The 17,047-nt window shown below is 23.2% G+C and overlaps 4 protein-coding genes across 7 annotated transcripts; 3 read left to right on the forward strand and 1 right to left on the reverse strand.

The window, feature by feature from the left end:
- Positions 1-320: 320 nt before the first annotated feature.
- LOC122718443 (adenylate kinase isoenzyme 6) lies at positions 321-6,346 on the reverse strand. Of its 2 annotated transcripts, none has more exons than XM_043943479.1 (3): positions 6,232-6,346; positions 776-927; positions 321-679 (listed from the first exon to the last, which is right to left on the reverse strand). In XM_043943479.1, exons 2-3 carry the CDS (start codon positions 899-901, stop codon positions 341-343), a joined length of 465 nt encoding a protein of 154 aa, XP_043799414.1. In that variant the 5' UTR covers positions 902-927; positions 6,232-6,346; the 3' UTR covers positions 321-340. The 2 variants fall into 2 exon arrangements, with proteins under 2 accessions (XP_043799414.1, XP_043799413.1); XM_043943478.1 differs by lacking the exon at positions 6,232-6,346 and adding an exon at positions 1,017-1,215.
- On the forward strand, positions 1,304-3,392 carry LOC122718440 (proline-rich protein PRCC). Its single transcript, XM_043943474.1, has 4 exons — positions 1,304-1,381; positions 1,666-2,219; positions 2,297-2,353; positions 2,437-3,392. The coding sequence occupies exons 2-4, from the start codon at positions 1,839-1,841 to the stop codon at positions 3,340-3,342; spliced, it is 1,344 nt and encodes a 447-aa protein (XP_043799409.1). The 5' UTR covers positions 1,304-1,381; positions 1,666-1,838; the 3' UTR covers positions 3,343-3,392.
- Positions 6,347-6,865: 519 nt separating the features above from the next.
- Positions 6,866-11,447, forward strand: LOC122718382 (maternal B9.10 protein-like). Of its 3 annotated transcripts, none has more exons than XM_043943374.1 (3): positions 6,866-6,939; positions 7,629-8,360; positions 8,475-11,447. In XM_043943374.1, exons 2-3 carry the CDS (start codon positions 7,914-7,916, stop codon positions 8,826-8,828), a joined length of 801 nt encoding a protein of 266 aa, XP_043799309.1. In that variant the 5' UTR covers positions 6,866-6,939; positions 7,629-7,913; the 3' UTR covers positions 8,829-11,447. The 3 variants fall into 3 exon arrangements, with proteins under 3 accessions (XP_043799309.1, XP_043799307.1, XP_043799308.1); XM_043943372.1 differs by having other exon boundaries at positions 6,875-6,944; XM_043943373.1 differs by lacking the exon at positions 6,866-6,939 and adding an exon at positions 6,951-7,086.
- Positions 11,448-12,927: 1,480 nt separating this feature from the next.
- Positions 12,928-16,533, forward strand: LOC122718403 (myb-like protein D). Its single transcript, XM_043943414.1, has 4 exons — positions 12,928-13,191; positions 13,500-13,895; positions 13,978-14,061; positions 14,138-16,533. Exons 1-4 carry the CDS (start codon positions 13,171-13,173, stop codon positions 16,244-16,246), a joined length of 2,610 nt encoding a protein of 869 aa, XP_043799349.1. The 5' UTR covers positions 12,928-13,170; the 3' UTR covers positions 16,247-16,533.
- Positions 16,534-17,047: the final 514 nt, after the last annotated feature.

The raw sequence follows: 17,047 nt of genomic DNA on the forward strand, positions 1-17,047 counted from the left end.
TTGTAATATAATTGTAATTTATATATTATATTATATTATATTAATATATAATTAATATAATTATTATAATATATATGTTTAATTTTATGTAAATATATATTATTAATGTAAAAAGTATGTTGTAATATATTTTTATAATATTTACAAATTTAAACATTTTATTATATTTCTGATAAAATTTTCTTTATATATTAATTAATATTTTAATTATATTAATATATTTTTCTTTTTTTAATATTTATATTCTTTAAATAAATCTTATATCTTTATTAAAAAATATATGTATATAATAAAAACATAATCACGATAAAGACAAGATATTAAAACTCATAAAATTAATTTATTCTTGATTATCTATTTTCCACATTTCAATCCATTGACATATTCTATTTACATTTTCTGTTATTTGATTTAGATTATTACTTGTCAGTTCATGAACTATTTCTTCTCTGTAAGCTAATCTTGCCTCTTCAAGAATGGTTTGAAATATTTCACAATCTATATTATCTTCTAACTTTTTTCCTGTATAGCCCCTGTCTCTTAAACGATCATATAAAATAGTATTGTCTGTTCTTAATACAAAAACAATATCAAACCATCTTTCTGGAAAAAAATCAGCTCCATGATAATCAACAATTTTTCCACCTTCACACATAAGGGTTTCCATTTCATCCAATAACTGCAATTAGAAAATATAATATATTAATATAATAATATTATATAATTATAAAAAATAATATATTTATATGAAAATTAAAATTCTTTTATGAATTACCTTATCCTCATCTAAAATAGGACATTGATACACTTCATCATATTCCTCTAAACATTCTTTTTCAATAGCAAACTTGCTAACATCAATCCAGGCTAATCCAGTTTTTTCAGATAAAATACGAGACATTAAACTTTTTCCTACTCCAGGTGTACCTAAAAATAAAATTGATTACAAATAATTTGATTTTTAAATACGAAAACAATTATTATTATTTTAAAAAAATACTGTTTGTTTATTTAACCTGTTATTAAAATATTTGGAGAAGTTCTATTCATATTGATCATCTTAAAACCATTTAATTAATATTTATTAATATTTTATTAATATTGAAATTAATCACATATAATACACATTGTTAAAAAATAACAATTAAGAAGTAACAATCTTAATAAAATCTTATCATATACGATTGTGATACCAGTAATGTATATATATTAAAAAGTAATATAAATTATTTTTAAGACAAAATTAATAGCACAAACAAAATATAAAATAGATCTAACATTCAATGAATTTTTTTGTTCCAGGGACAAGAAATTCTTTACCATTTTACTGTCATTTTCAACATTACCGATTCGATTCAAAAGAAGATTACAAGCACTGAAGGTGATTTTTTGATTTTTTAATTTTTATTCTATATTCTTCTTCCATTATTTGATTTCTTTGTCTATGTTTGATTACAAAATTTATGCATTTAAGATAGTTCCGATATTTAATTAAATTTATTTTTTTTTTGTTTATATTAATTAAACAAAATCTTAAAAAGAATCTATTCGATTCAATTATTCAAATATATATTTATATAGTATTTATATTTATATAGTATTTATTTTATATATATTATATATTTTATGTTTTTATATTTAACATCGTAATTTTATTTTTTGCAGAATCAATAATGTCAGAAACGAATATGGCGATTTACAAATCGTATATAGGATGGTAAATCTATCTCATATTGTATATGATTCTATGGTTACAAATGTTCTTTAAGGTTATTATTTTGACGTATATATTTCATCCCAAACGATAATTTCAGTTATCTGAATATTTTTTTTTAACAATGAGTCTTGTGGCATATGAAAGTAGTGATGAAAGTTCAGATGATGAAAGAAATAATTGTAATGCAGAAAATGAAAATAAAATTACATCAGAAGTTACAGTTTTACAAACAAATGATAAGTTATGTTTATCAATTTCAAACGATAATACTTTTCAACAAGAAAATGATAAAAATAATGTGATTGAAATGGAAGTACCTAAGACAAACGAATCATCAGAAAAAATACAATTTAATAAATTACCTAAACCCAAAACTTTGGTTACGGAAATAAATAATATCATAGAAGAAGATGATATTCCTTTGAAAAAAGAATTTAAATCTGGAAAATCAGTAAAAAAGGATCGAGTACCAGTTAAAATAATGGTGCCTTCTTTATCTGAAGTAAGAAATTTTTATATAAATGTAATGTGTATGTAATATTTTATTTTTTTTAAATTAATACATTTTTTTATTTAAAGTTTGTAGATACTCAAAAGGAAAATGAGCCTAAATGTAATAAATTAAAGCCATCAAATGTAAGTATTTATCATAATATTCATATTTTTGTAAGAAAATAAAAAATAGATATATATATATATATACATATATGTATTTTCAGAAAGGTACTAAACTTTTTGCATTGTTACCTCCACCTAAAGGAATTGACATTAAAAGTTCTAATAATTTGATACCTACTGTTATTAAATCTACTATAGAAACTAATCAAACAAAAGTTTCATTTATTAAAGATATAGATATAAAAACCTCTAATATAAAAACCTATAATAGCAAATCTATAATAGCAAATTCCATAAATGTAACTCATGAATCAAATTCTGAAGATGATGAAAGTGAAGCAATTATAGATAAAGATAATAATTCTATTACAGATTTTTTTGCTCTAACACAAAATGATACTGTTTCAAATATTTTATCAGATTCTCTGAGTACTGATATAAATTTAAATAATTCTGATTTAGAATTTAAAAATAATCCAAATAAAAATGATTTGTTTAAATACTTTACTAGTTCTAAAATTGATATAAAAACAATATGTACAAATAAATCTCAAAAAACATCATTAAGTAATGTTATAGATTTACCAAAGGAAGAAATATTACTAAAAAATAAAACAGAAATAGGTCCAAAGTTACCAGTACCTGAACAAGAATATAATATAGACACAGAAGGTAATGTAGCTTTTGATGACAAGGCTATTGAATATCTTTGTGGAAAAAGAGGTGTGAAACGGAAACCTAAAGAAATTGAAGAAGCAAATATTATAGAAATAAATGGAGAAGATATTAAACCAGATGAAAGAGAATGGTTAATAAAAGCATTAACAGAAGAGCCTATACAAAGACCAATATCTATGCAAGGTGGTGGAGTAAGTTCTCAATCTAAAAAGAAACATCAAATAACATATTTAGCACATCAAGCTAAAGCAATGGAAATGGAATTGAAGAATCAATGGGCACAAAATAGATTGACAAGGAAACAAACTCAATCAAAATATGGTTTTTAAATAAAAAACATTTGTAAAATGTGTACATACATTTTTTTCTTATAATTATACAAAAATGAAAAAGTTATAAAATATCATATTAATTAATAGTTTCTGTATCATTATTATTCAAAATAATAATTTGTTTTTTCTAATAATGTATTCTTTAAAGTTTCATTTTATATTGACTAAAATAATGATTATATTTTATTAATTCATCAAATATTTGTAAATATCTATGATATTTAGTTAATATTTTTGTATAGTAGAGATTTAATTTATATATTAAATTTTAAGTTAGTTTTAATATTAAGTTTTTAATTTTTCTATAATGTATTTATTGATTTGCTAATCTTTTAATATTATAATGAAATATGATTACAATAAATGTTTTTTTAGTTTTTCTAAGAGTTCTCAATAAAACTTTTAAAACTTTTAAAAAATTTACAACAAATAAATGATTAAACTTTTTTAAAAAAAATTAAAATATTTTTTAAAAAAATTATATTCTCTTTATATACACATTATATACATATTATTTCTTTTTCTTTATTTTTATTTTTTCATTCACTACACTCAATGTAACATTAAAATCATTTAATTTTTTCTTAATATTAAAATTATTTTTTATTATTCTTTTTTGATGTTATTAAATAAGATAGTGCCTAATTTCAAATTTAATTTGAAATCGATAATGATTATATTTATTTTTCAAAAATATATTTTTTTTACTTGTCTCTAATATTTATTTTTATAAAAAATTTATGATTATTACTCTATTGAATAAAAAAATAATTTTTTCACTTCATATCTTGTGCACGATATAATATTTAAAAAAATATCAATTTGTAATAATATCAATTTGTAAATCACAAAATATAACGATATCCATTATGCAAGATTTATTTTTAATTATTATATAATTTTAAAATATTTTATTTTGAAATATCACTGTAATTTTTATTAAAAAATATTTTATTAAAAATATTACTTTACACCATATCAATTCCATATAAATATTAATATTCATTTCATTAAAAAATCGTTGCAGATTGCATTTTATTTGTTCCGAAATGCATAAATTTTTGTTAATTGAAAAATATACTGCCTTTTTAATAAATTTAATTTATATTTGAATATATTCATATTCAATATATACATTAAGTCCGTTCTTCGAAATTTGTGATATTTTACTATAAGTAAAATTTTTAAAAATTAAAAAAGTTATTCGCAAATTTAGGACATATCTTCATGTAGATAAGAAGCAATTAAGATGAAATTTTTATATTAATTATATTTATTGGTCAAAAATATACATATGAATTATTAATACATTTAATAAACATTAGTTTACATATATAAATTAATGATAATATATATTTATAAATCATAATTTAAATATTGATTTTAATTTTTTTTATATAATGAAAATTAGCATCTATTTAGATTAACTGTCAACGACTATTTAAAAATATACAATCATGTACATATAAAACCATGTTGTTTTTTAAATACGATTTTAAATTTTTGAATTACAATTGATAATTATTTATTTTCAGTAACATATAATAAAATTTATAAAATAGTAAATGAATAAATCTTGTGAAAGTTGTGAAAGTTATAAATGTTAATGAGACAACTTTATCTTCGTCACATCAGTTCATTTTGTTTCCGTCTTATTTTATCTAACGCAAACTTAATTGCTTATAACTTAATAAATAAACTTCAGGAATCGAAATTTCAAAAGGTAAGTTTAATGAATAAATCTATAAAATCGATTTTCCAAAGATATATTCCACGAATATATTAACACCTTGTATATGTTTAATTCTAGAAAATATGACAGCTTAAAAGAGGTAAGTATGTCAAATTTCAGAATTAAGTAAAATGATCAAAAAATTTTTAATTCTAACATTTTAAAGAAGTAAGTATACAAGGTAAGTATATAAAAATTAAATATAAATAAATTTTAGAAAATTTTAACATGTTATGTTCTTCTCGAATTATATTCTTCAGTTATAAAATGAATATAATTTGAACAGAAATTTAATGCTAGAAATTTAATAATAAATTAGAAAAAAATAATTCAACAGAAAGTGGCACGCAAAATTTTTGAAAAAATATTAAATATGAAAATTTTTAGCTAAATTTTCGATTTTATATTAGGAGAATATAATAGAACAAGAAGTGGCACGCAAATTTTTTTTTATATTTTTAAAAATAAAAATTTTTAATTTAATTTTATATATTTATCGAAATATATTTATCTTTTAATTTTATTATTTTTTGGGATATTACATTTTTTGATAGTTTTCTTATTTCTAAAGATATTTATCATTAGATATTTATTTCATATATGCTTTTTTTAATGAACATTTTTTTTTAGTTTTTCTTAAGTAGAAATTATTTATCGTTTATATATTATTATCTATCTTAATTATATTTTATATATTTATCTTTTACTAATCTTTTATTAAATGCTTTTTGTAATATCGAATTTCATTTCTTTATAATATTTTTTATTATAAAGATTTTATGAATATAAATATAAATATATAAATTGAACTGATTATTAGGAATATGTTATTGATAATATTAAAAAATATTCTAAAAATTAAATAGTTTCAAGCACATAATATTATTAATTTTTTCGTTAATAAATGCGTTAAGAATCTGTTGTCAGTTTTTTTATGTGATATCATATATTTTTTAGTGCATTAGTTGATGCAAATCAACATTTTCTATATAAAAGAATATAAAAAAATTTTCAAATTTTTTAATATTATCAAAAAGTAAAATCATAAATGAAATATTTCAAATGAATAAATGATTTCTTTTCATTCTATATGTATGTATATATATCGATGGTTATATATGAATATGAGAATATAACAAAAGAAGTACTTTTACTTGTTTCTTTTACTAATTTCTGTGGCTGAATTGAATGTAATTTCTGCACTAATCACTTTAAATCGTAAAGAACATACTAAACAATCTAATATTTTGCGATGAATATTTCAAAACATGAGACACAAAATCTCGTAAAATGGTAGATCTAATTTGTGTCTTGTTTATGCTAGTAGTATCTAATACATTGAGAAGTAAGCAACAAGTTGAATTTTGATAGATTTAAGAATGTTTCAAACTTTTTCAATTTTGATTAACATTTTTAGTATACGATTCTTACGCTATTTATATTCAATATTAATAATCAAAGTTTAAAATTTTTTAAAGTTTTATAAACCTTATTAATTTTTTAATTTTCGCATGAAAAACGTTTTTTATGTGAGAATTATAATTTCAAATCTCAAGAAAGACAAAGCATTCTTTAATAATTTAAACTTTTTTCAAAATCTAGAATTCTATTATGTGATCGTAAAACATTGTAAATTATTATTTTCTAATATTTTAAAAGTGATTTTATAATATTTTATTTTTTTTTTTCTATATTTATAAATATAACTTACAAATATAAAAGTAACTGTAGAAAGTCTATATTTTTCTACATACTTCATGGACATTGATGCAACGTAACACGTGTTGGGTCGAGTACGTTTATTTAAAGAGAGAGAAGACGTAGTAGTTTCACCAGAAACACGGAATTTTCGTCACTGATTCGTAAGGTCAATTTAATATTAGTATTAAATTTTTAAGTATATTGAATAAAAATATAATTGCAATAGCAATGAAATATTACGATAAATAAATAATCACCAAGACTGTGAGTTGTGGTATTTCAGGAACAATCGCTCACGGCACGACCTGGTACGACAAGAATGAGCTGGCATAATTCGTTGTGCTCATTATTTCGGAACAATCGTTTCTTGAAATCTAATATATTTTATAATGATGCCGTCTGTATTGTTTCTGATTACTAATCGTTGTAAATGCGGTGTAAATTGTCGATCTTGCGTCTTTAAATGATTTTCCTAACCTGAGTTATGGTTTATAACCTAATTAATACCCATAACATATTGTTGTGTAGTTCTATTGTGAAACGATATCGGTTGTTAAATCTATTTACATATATATTAATAATTTAATGCAACAAGTCATATATATATAATATTATCAAAATTTGCTTATTTAAATATTTTCTTTAATTTGATCATTAAAGAAACAAATAAACAAAGTTCTTATAGATATATATGTGAATTTATTTTCAAGTTTGTTTATTTAGAAAAGTTGTTTTCTTTAATTTATCTTTATTTATAAAATATTAATAAGTATGCATATTTTATAAGATTTTTAACATATATTTATTTTTAATAGATAGTTCTTTATTAATAATTTTTATATAATTTCAGGTGAGAATAAAAATAATCTCAATAAATTGTGTATACCAAAGAAGGAGCAAAATAATTTAGTAAAAGCTGTTTTTTAAATAAAAACAGAAGAAAAAACACATCATAGATCATATTAAATATAAAAAATATAAATATAAAATTTAAGCATTGCTGCAGTGCAGAAGGGCTCTATGTGCTCCACATCAGCTTCAGCAAATGATACTTTAGTTTTCAAGAATATTGTATCACAACATCAAAGAAGGATTTCATCTGCAAATTATAAACTTGGTATACGACAAAGGCAACATGCGCAACGAGATTACTGCAGCAGTACTATTCTTAGTACAGCTGATAGAAAAAAACGAAAAATTTAGTCCTGATCAATTGGAATGTTTTAAACGACGTTTGGTGGAATTGTTGACGGAACGTTTTAAAAATCATTGGTTTCCAGACAAACCATTCAAAGGTCAAGGTTATCGTTGTATTCGTGTAAATGGTCATAATCGGAGGGATGCAACTTTAGAAAGTGCAGCTAATGCTGCTGGAGTAAAATATGAAGATCTATCATTACCAGTAGAATTAACACTTTGGGTTGATCCTAATGAAGTTTGCTGCCGATTTGGAGAGAGCAAAGGGTCATATTGTACTTTAGCATCATTTGATGATAAAGAAAATACTGTACCAATTTTTCAAGGAAATAATGAAGGATTAGAAAAAGAAAATAAACAATCTGAGGGGCCGACTAAGATACAGGTTGATATATTACATTATATATTACATTGTGTTTATATTTCATTTTTTATTGGTGTTAAAAAATAATATAATTTAAAAAATTGAATAAATACTAACAATTTTTATATTTTACAGAAATCCCCTTTGACTACTAATACAGATCAGCAACAAAAATCAAAACCACTAAGCTCTGCTAATCAAAATCAACAGCATAGCAATAATGGTACAGGTAGGAAACGCAACCTAAACAGCCCAAGGTTACACCTTAATAGAAATCGTTCCTGGTTTGGTCACTCCTTCAGTATGGGCTATGGTCCTCATCCAATAAGTCAACCATGGTATAATATTATGCCTCCTCATTTTTTGGGTGGTCCATCTCCACCTCCTTTTATGGGTCACAGAGGAAACAAATGGATTCATCCACCTTCCTACCCTACAGGACCTGCCCGTTTCCATCATTGGTCTCCCAAAGCTGCTCTTAAAGTATAAACGATCCCTCCCTATGAAAGTAGTTAAAAAATCTGTTCCTTCCCATAAAAGAAAAAAGAAATTCCAAAATTCTTTTAATAATTAAAAAATTTGTTTTAATATGAAAGTATACATATATTTATAGTGATATTAAAAATATCTTGCTATTATTAATATTATTATTGATATTGTATTCTTAAAAAATTTAATGTGAACATTTTTATATTAGGAACAGATTTATTAACATTTCAGTGACGAAAATTTCCCATTCTGTAATTACAAATGACCTTGTTCGAATTACGACTAAGGCTTACGATTTTTTATGACGAGAAATGTTGCATTATTACATGTTATATATAAATAATTAATTGGATGATAGATGTTTAATTCCGGATGCAAGGTTGCTTGTAAAATAATAGATTAGACAGAATTTAATTAGAATGAATTAAGTCATTGATGTCTAAGACAAAAAAATGTCATATCACTTGTGACACTTTTTCTGATTAATCCTCAAAAAAAGGATTTAATAGAAAATAGATTATAGGTATTTCAAGAGGGAGCAGTATTGATTTTAAATGAATTTCCAAAATTGGATACAATTCCTCTTTAAATTATATGTAATAAATTTTAATGCCTCGTATAGGCGATCTCAGTTCTTTAAATAAACATTTCATGAAATTCTGTCATGTAATAGAAAGAAAAAGTTTCAAAGAACTTTTTCTTTAATGTGTATATATATATCTAGTGTATTCACAAAGACTGGAGCTTCAAAGTTCGCCTTATTTTTCAGTATTGTTATAATGCAGAAAAATAGAGAATTTAGAGATATAATATACCAACTTGTTAAGATAATAATGTCTTATAACAATATTGACAAACCATGTAAGCTTTGAAATTCTAGTAATACTGATTTGAGAATGATGTTTGACGAGTTCAAATCAACAACTTTATCTTTTATTGTATGTGTATATTGTTGTATTGCGTTAACGAATAGAAGAACGATACCTCTTTTGAATTTGCAGGTTCATGGTGCAAAGAAATTTAAAATATTTTTGCTTTAAAGAAGCACACCATACCTGTTATGTAAACATACTGCCTCCAGTAGAGATTCTATTAATAATCGTTTATGTTAGATGATTATTAACAAACGCATGAATTTCATAATTAACATACATTTACAAAAATGAATGTTTATTTTAATTATGCTCAATATAAAAATATATATTGGGCTTATGGTTTTTAAGCAAAACAACTAAAACTTAGCACTTAAGAATATACATCTTTGATGTTAATAGATCTATAGCTTATTGCAGTTGAAACTTTAATTCTACCATACTAATACAGATGTTGTGTACATTCAATCTTGTATATTGTAGACAATTTATAACTCTATAGTAATTTATGCTCTTGCTTTGTTAACATCATAAATACATGCTTGATTTTTATTTGGGAATTACTTATGTATGAAGGACTCAAAAACCAAAATATATTAATTTTTTAATTTTCATTTCATGCAGTATTCTGAGAGTTACAATAGTTAATTTCTTTAATACTTCTATATATTGCTGTTTACTTACATTCTTTTATTCAGATATGTTTGTGTAAATATATATATCATATCTCGCAATCTAAATAATAATCATATTCTTTAATCTTGATATTTGAACACTATATTGTTTGGTTTTTGAACCTTTCACACGTGCACGAACGTTTTAATATTATTAGTATCTAAAGTGTGCAATTTTTTTCAATTTATGTTGTAACATAGAATTATTCATAAAGATAACTTTCACTTTATTTACGTGATTTTAATGTGAGATTTATTTTTAAGAATTACGTTTGTGCAAATATATTGTTATCTCATTGGCGCATAACATATAAACTTTATATGGACTATGTCAAATGCAGTATGCACTATATTTTATTAGTAGATTATTAATTTATGTGGTTAAATCATTTTAAAAAGTTTTCGTTAATGTTTTAACCTACTAAAATTGATGGTAATGTGAAAAATTGAAATTGCATAGTATAGTTGTTACCATCTATTACATAATATAAATCTAGCCGATGACACAAATTGGAGTATTGTCGCTAGATACACTTAGTGTCCTTAGATAAATTTCTAATGATATAACCAGACACAACATAAATATTATTGAACAGACTGTGTTAGGAAGAATTTTAATCAAATATGTAGTATAAATTTTGCAACTTTCATGTTTCACATTTAGCATTGTTTAATATATGCATGAAATTTGCTGTATTGTAGATGATTTTTGTGTTCAATTTGTTAAAACTTATTCAGAAAGAGTCATTTTGTTGTTATGAAAGGTATAAAAATTCTATATGAATATAGATATAATGTATATGTAGAGTTAAGCAATGTTGCATTCGGACATATTCTTTTATTAATATATATGATGCTCAACATTTGAAATGTTCCAAACTTTTTAATTGTGTTCATGATATAAAAAAAAAAAAAAAAAGAAATATTATGCTCCATATAATAACATTTTCTAATAATAGAAAATGTTCAGAAACAATTTTTTTATAAGAAGTCTATATTTGAATAACATGTGATAAAACATGTAGTATTAATGTACATTTGCAGTCTTGACAAGAAAGAAATTACATACATTTTGGGCAAAAAAAATATATTCCCTTTTATATAAAAAATTCTTTTATATCTGTAACTTCTTAAGTATATGAGAGTTAGGCATTAACATTTACAAATGAATAGTGCTTTGGCATAAAAAAAAAAATTAAAAACCTTTATATCATTTTCAAAAAAAAAAAAACAAAAAAAATGCTTTACACAGTATTAAGAAAAAAATCTAAAATATCAATTTTCAATTTAAAATTTTTGTTTTTGTATAATTAATATATAGAAAAAAATTTAATATATCATTATTATATATTCTCTTATCAAGAATTATTAAGAGTGTACTTTACAATCGTGTCAAATAATGTATCCAAAAAAAAAAACAGATTTGATATTAGCATTAATGTTTGGATCATTTCGATTGTAGGGTAAGGCACTATATAAACATATGCATATATTCTATCACTGCTGTGTCATATGTTATAAAACTACTTTTTGCATAATTATGCAATGATAACTATAATCCTGTTCTACAACCATACTGATCTTCGCATTTTTTTCATAACTTCAAATATATATCTCTGTTCAATACTTTGTTTCGTGTTATCCAATAAAAACTATATTACACATTCAAGCAAAATACTTACAAATCATTGATTGTACAACCTTTTTACTTTTAGTATCATATAATCGAAATTTATAGAATTACTAATCAACTATAAATAAAATTTTTAAACATTTTAGAAAGATTCATATATCTGTACTAAAAAACAAATCATAACAAATAAAACCGTATTATTGATTGCAAATTACTTTTTATTCTTTTATATTTATATATATTAATATTTATTGTTTTTGGAGATACAATATAATCGAAACAATTTTTTTTATATTTCGTCTTTATTATATTTTGGCTTATGTATTTTATCATGTAATGCATTTTTTATAAATATTATAAGATTTTGAAGTTATATTTGCAAACATAAACATATTTGAAATAATTATTGTAATATTAACATTTTTATGATTAAAAATATTATGTACGAATTATAATAACACTTAATAAATATTTCTGCAAATCAAATTTCTTTAATTTTTATTTAATCATCATATTTCATTTTTTATTATAAATTTTGCGTATATTTTAAAATTTTGTATATAATAAAAACTTTTTAAATTTCAAAATTGTGTTGATTCCTACAATTTTCTACATGTATACAATAAATAATATAATATGGTAATATGTATTAATATCCAATAAGAAATACGATTCGAATTTCGCAAGTTATTCTATTGGTTACCCTTAAATATATGCATTAAGTACGATTTTCATTATCAGCAATTTATTTTGAATTTTCTTTTTTTCATTTAATAGTTCTTTCTTCCAATAAATTTATAACACATCATAAAACGTAAAAGTAATGGTTATAATATTATAAATATTTGTAACTCCATCTTAAAATTGATGATACTTTAACGAGTTAGATGTGTGGCAGACGACAGAGAATTTTGCAATCTGTCACTTCAAAGTTTATTGGAATAATATATTTCTTTAAATATTAGTAATTCTATAAAAACAATTCTCATCACGAAAATTGCTTTAGTAATTGATGATGTTATGAGGAAATATATTAGATTGAAACGTATGTAAACTATCCACATTTCTATTCGAATTGAACAACAGGGTTATGAGGCTCCAATTTCGAAGTCTCGTTATTCATAAATATTTTTTCAATATTTTTTGTATAATTTATATATTACATGATGGCTGAAAAATGTAAGGTAAGTATATGTTATATATATGTTAAATAAATAAATAATAATAAGTGAATATTATATATAATTAATAATTAATATCTTTTTGGAAATTAAATATAGTAAAATTTATAACATCTGTTATAAAATTATATATTCAGAAAAATAGAAATATTTCAATTAATTGAGTAATAATAAATGATACAAATTCATTTAGAAAGAAATAAATGTGTGTGTGTCTATTTTGATCTTTAATATCTTATATATATATATATATATTGTATCTATCATATATAAAAATTATTTTTAAACTAATTAAATTTTTAAATTTTCAGGAATGTGGCTGCAAATGTCTGGGCTGTAATCAAAATGATCAGCAACATGGAGAAATGCATTTGCATGTAGAAATAGAAAATTTACGTCAACGTTTATTAGAAAGAGATAATCATATTGTAACAATGGAGACACAGTTTTTAAATGAAGCTGACAAGTTCCCAAATGGAGAATTAGCCTCTATGAAGGAAGAACTTTTAATTTGGCAAGAAAAATATTCAAGATTATATGAGGCTCATAAACGTGTTCAGAAAGTAAATCAAAATCTTGAAGATAAATTATTGAGGATTGTAGATAAATGTGAAACAGAAAAAAGTGCATTTACTAAGGATATTGCAACTTTATCTCATAGATTAGCTGATGCAAATTATACTATACATCGTTTAACTCAAGATAATGTATTTATATTTCAAATATAAAATTTTGATAATTTAAAATTGAATTGTGAATAAAATTTTTATAAATAACATTTTATTTTAGGAAAAATATAGGAATGATGTAAACTTGGCAATACAACTTCTTCAATGTAAACCTTCTAATTTTGTTGGACAAAAATATGATTCTGTAAGTTACATTTTATAAACTTATAAATTAAAATATAAAGAAAATATATATAAAAATAAATTATTATTAATTTTAGTTACCTTCCGAAGTACAAGCCAAAGTTAGGACATATATTGCACAAAAGAAACATTCTAATGATACTACATCTCCTGATATAAAAAGTATCACAGTACCAATTTCAACATTTCCTCCAACAGCAATGGTATATAATGTAACTAAATCTGTTGAAAATAATAGTAATGATGAAACAGATGAATCTAAACCACCAGTGGATGTTGTCTCGGCAGCGATAATGGCGAAAGTTTTAGAAGATCGAGAAAAAGAAAGAGTATTTGGAAAGCATTGTGATACATGTACTTGCCATAGAAGTATTTTAATGGTCGATGCTGAAACTCAAACTAACATGCCAAATGTTTTTTCTTGTAATGAATGTACAACAATATATGCACAAAATGTAGAGAAACATTCTGATAATTTAAAAAATATTGATAAAAATTGTCAAAATAAAGGAAGTCAAAATTCATTGGTACATGTAATCTATCATGAGGGAAATGAAAGTGTTAGTAATAAAGTACAGTATCAGAATAATTGTACAAAGAATAGTAATCATCAACAATTATGCACAAAAGATAAATTTTTAAATAGAAATAGTAAAATTATAGACAGTTTAAAAGACGATAATCGTGTAAATGTTAATACAAAACTTAATTTTAATAAAAAAAATTCATTGCGTCATAATGATATCGTCAATACGTCACAACATCAAAATATATATCAAAATCAAAACGAAAATACGACTAAACAGGTAATATCTTATAAAATTAATGATACATGTGTTAATGGTAAAACAAATGTTGATAAAGGAAAACAAACGAAACTAAATAAAAAATGTGAATTACAAATTGATGGTAAATTTAATCCAAATTCTTGGAATAAATTGGATAAGAAATCTTCTAATTGTAGTCGTATAGTTCCTGAAAATTGTAAAAATTACTTTGATAGAAAAGAGCAGAGTCACATCGATATTATTAACGATAGATTATGGAAAAATGAATGGACGAGACTAAAATCACAGACTAACAAAGAAAGTAAAGATAAAGTTAACAGTGATATTGAGATTGATATAATTAATGATAGGATTTGGAAAAATGATAGATCAACTCAAGAAACACAACAACATGCAACGCAATTAACTTTAATAGAAGTTAAGAATATTGATAATGTTGCACATCAAAATGATTCTGGACAAATAGAAGTGGCCACTAGTCCAACTTTTAGTAGCGATAGTATTGTAATTTCAACTTCCGATCCTTCCAGTAGTTCTAGTGATGTCGTTCAATTAACTGGAATGCGTGTGCATAATGCATTAGGTAATTTGAAACCTAATACGCAAAATAGAATAACTGGTCCAAGGAATTGTCTCGTTAGAGTAACACCTGGATCGAAGAATATTCTTTTAGATAATGCTGGTCATTATAAAACTGTGTTATATACTAGTGGAAATAATAAACCAAATACCGCTTTAGTTCATTCGAAAAAAATGTCTCGATCTGGATCTGAAAGATCAATTTCAACTAGTAGCGAAGAAAGCACACCGATGTTGTTACATGACAATAACCAATTACAAAGAGTAGCCGAATGGGTTCAATCATCGGTTCACATGGATAATTCTGGATCAAATTACACGGAATTAAAGCCAAATGAAAACATAATAGATAATAAAAGTCTTTCTTTAACATATTTAGACGAGTCCCAAACAAATTGCAAATCAATTGAAAATAATCGAGAATCATATGATAATTCTTCAGAAAATAAATGCAACAGTTTGATAATGGATATTCAAGAATTTGGAATCAGAAATTTAAATAATGCTGTAAATAATTTTTCATTGGATGTAAATAATACTGATTTAGAAAAAGAGAAAGATTTAATATCTTTCGATATTCCAATTGAAGAAGAGAAAGTTTTGCCTAAAACATTAAAAAAAGGAGTCACTGCAGATTTTGATTACGAAGTCAAGATTACTAAAGAAATGGAAGAAACTTATTTAAAACTTGCAGCAAGTTTAGATCCTGTGGCATTAAGCTTATCGAGCACGGATAACGTGGATTTAACGATTGAAAAGTATAGGAAAGATCACAAGAGATTTCAAAAGAATCATGATAAAACGGGATCAAAAATGTAAAGTATACCAGCAAATATTTCAAAAAAATTATTACTATTTCAGCAGGGAGTTCCTTTAAAAATAAAACAGAGCATTATTTTTTGTAACTACGTGAAACTAAGGCTGTACCAAGAACAGTAGCGTAGAGTAAAACATTCTATATTCACACATACACTATATTGCAGTTGTAGAATCATATTTATTTAATTTGTATAGCTAATAATAATAATATCGTAATATTTTTGTTTTGTGAATAAAAATTGAATTTCATAGCAATTATGCAATATTGCTAGATAGAATATTATTTATTATATTATATAACTACTTTAGTAAATTCTATTATAATTAATGTGCATAATTTAATTCCAACTAACTAAAAATCGATTATATTTTTTATTCAATTCTTTTTTTATTTAAAGGATATCGAAATATTTTACGAAGAATGTAATGTCTTATTTTTCTTCTTTCTTCTGTACGGTTTTGTACAGATCAATTGAAATGAAATATGGTTCGATTAAATTAGATGTCCAAACTTTTATTCTTGTTACTGCGATACTGCGATTAAATATTATAGGATAAATTGCGTTCGGGTGTATTAAAACGAGACAATATTAAACAAAAAATTCATTGTCAAATTGTCGAAATTTTACACTCATAGTGTAATACATTAGCGCGTGCTATTTCCAATCATTAGAATCACAGAACGCGAATATTTCGCGTTGTAAAATGAAATCTTTTAAAATTCATTCAATAGAAGAGGAACACCGAAACGAACGACGATAGTATTTTAACGTATAAACGAAATTTTATTATCGTAAACGG

This window comes from Apis laboriosa, unplaced genomic scaffold (assembly GCF_014066325.1).
Source record: "Apis laboriosa isolate Shangri-la unplaced genomic scaffold, ASM1406632v1 scaffold63_cov154, whole genome shotgun sequence".
Lineage (NCBI taxonomy): Eukaryota > Metazoa > Arthropoda > Insecta > Hymenoptera > Apidae > Apis > Apis laboriosa.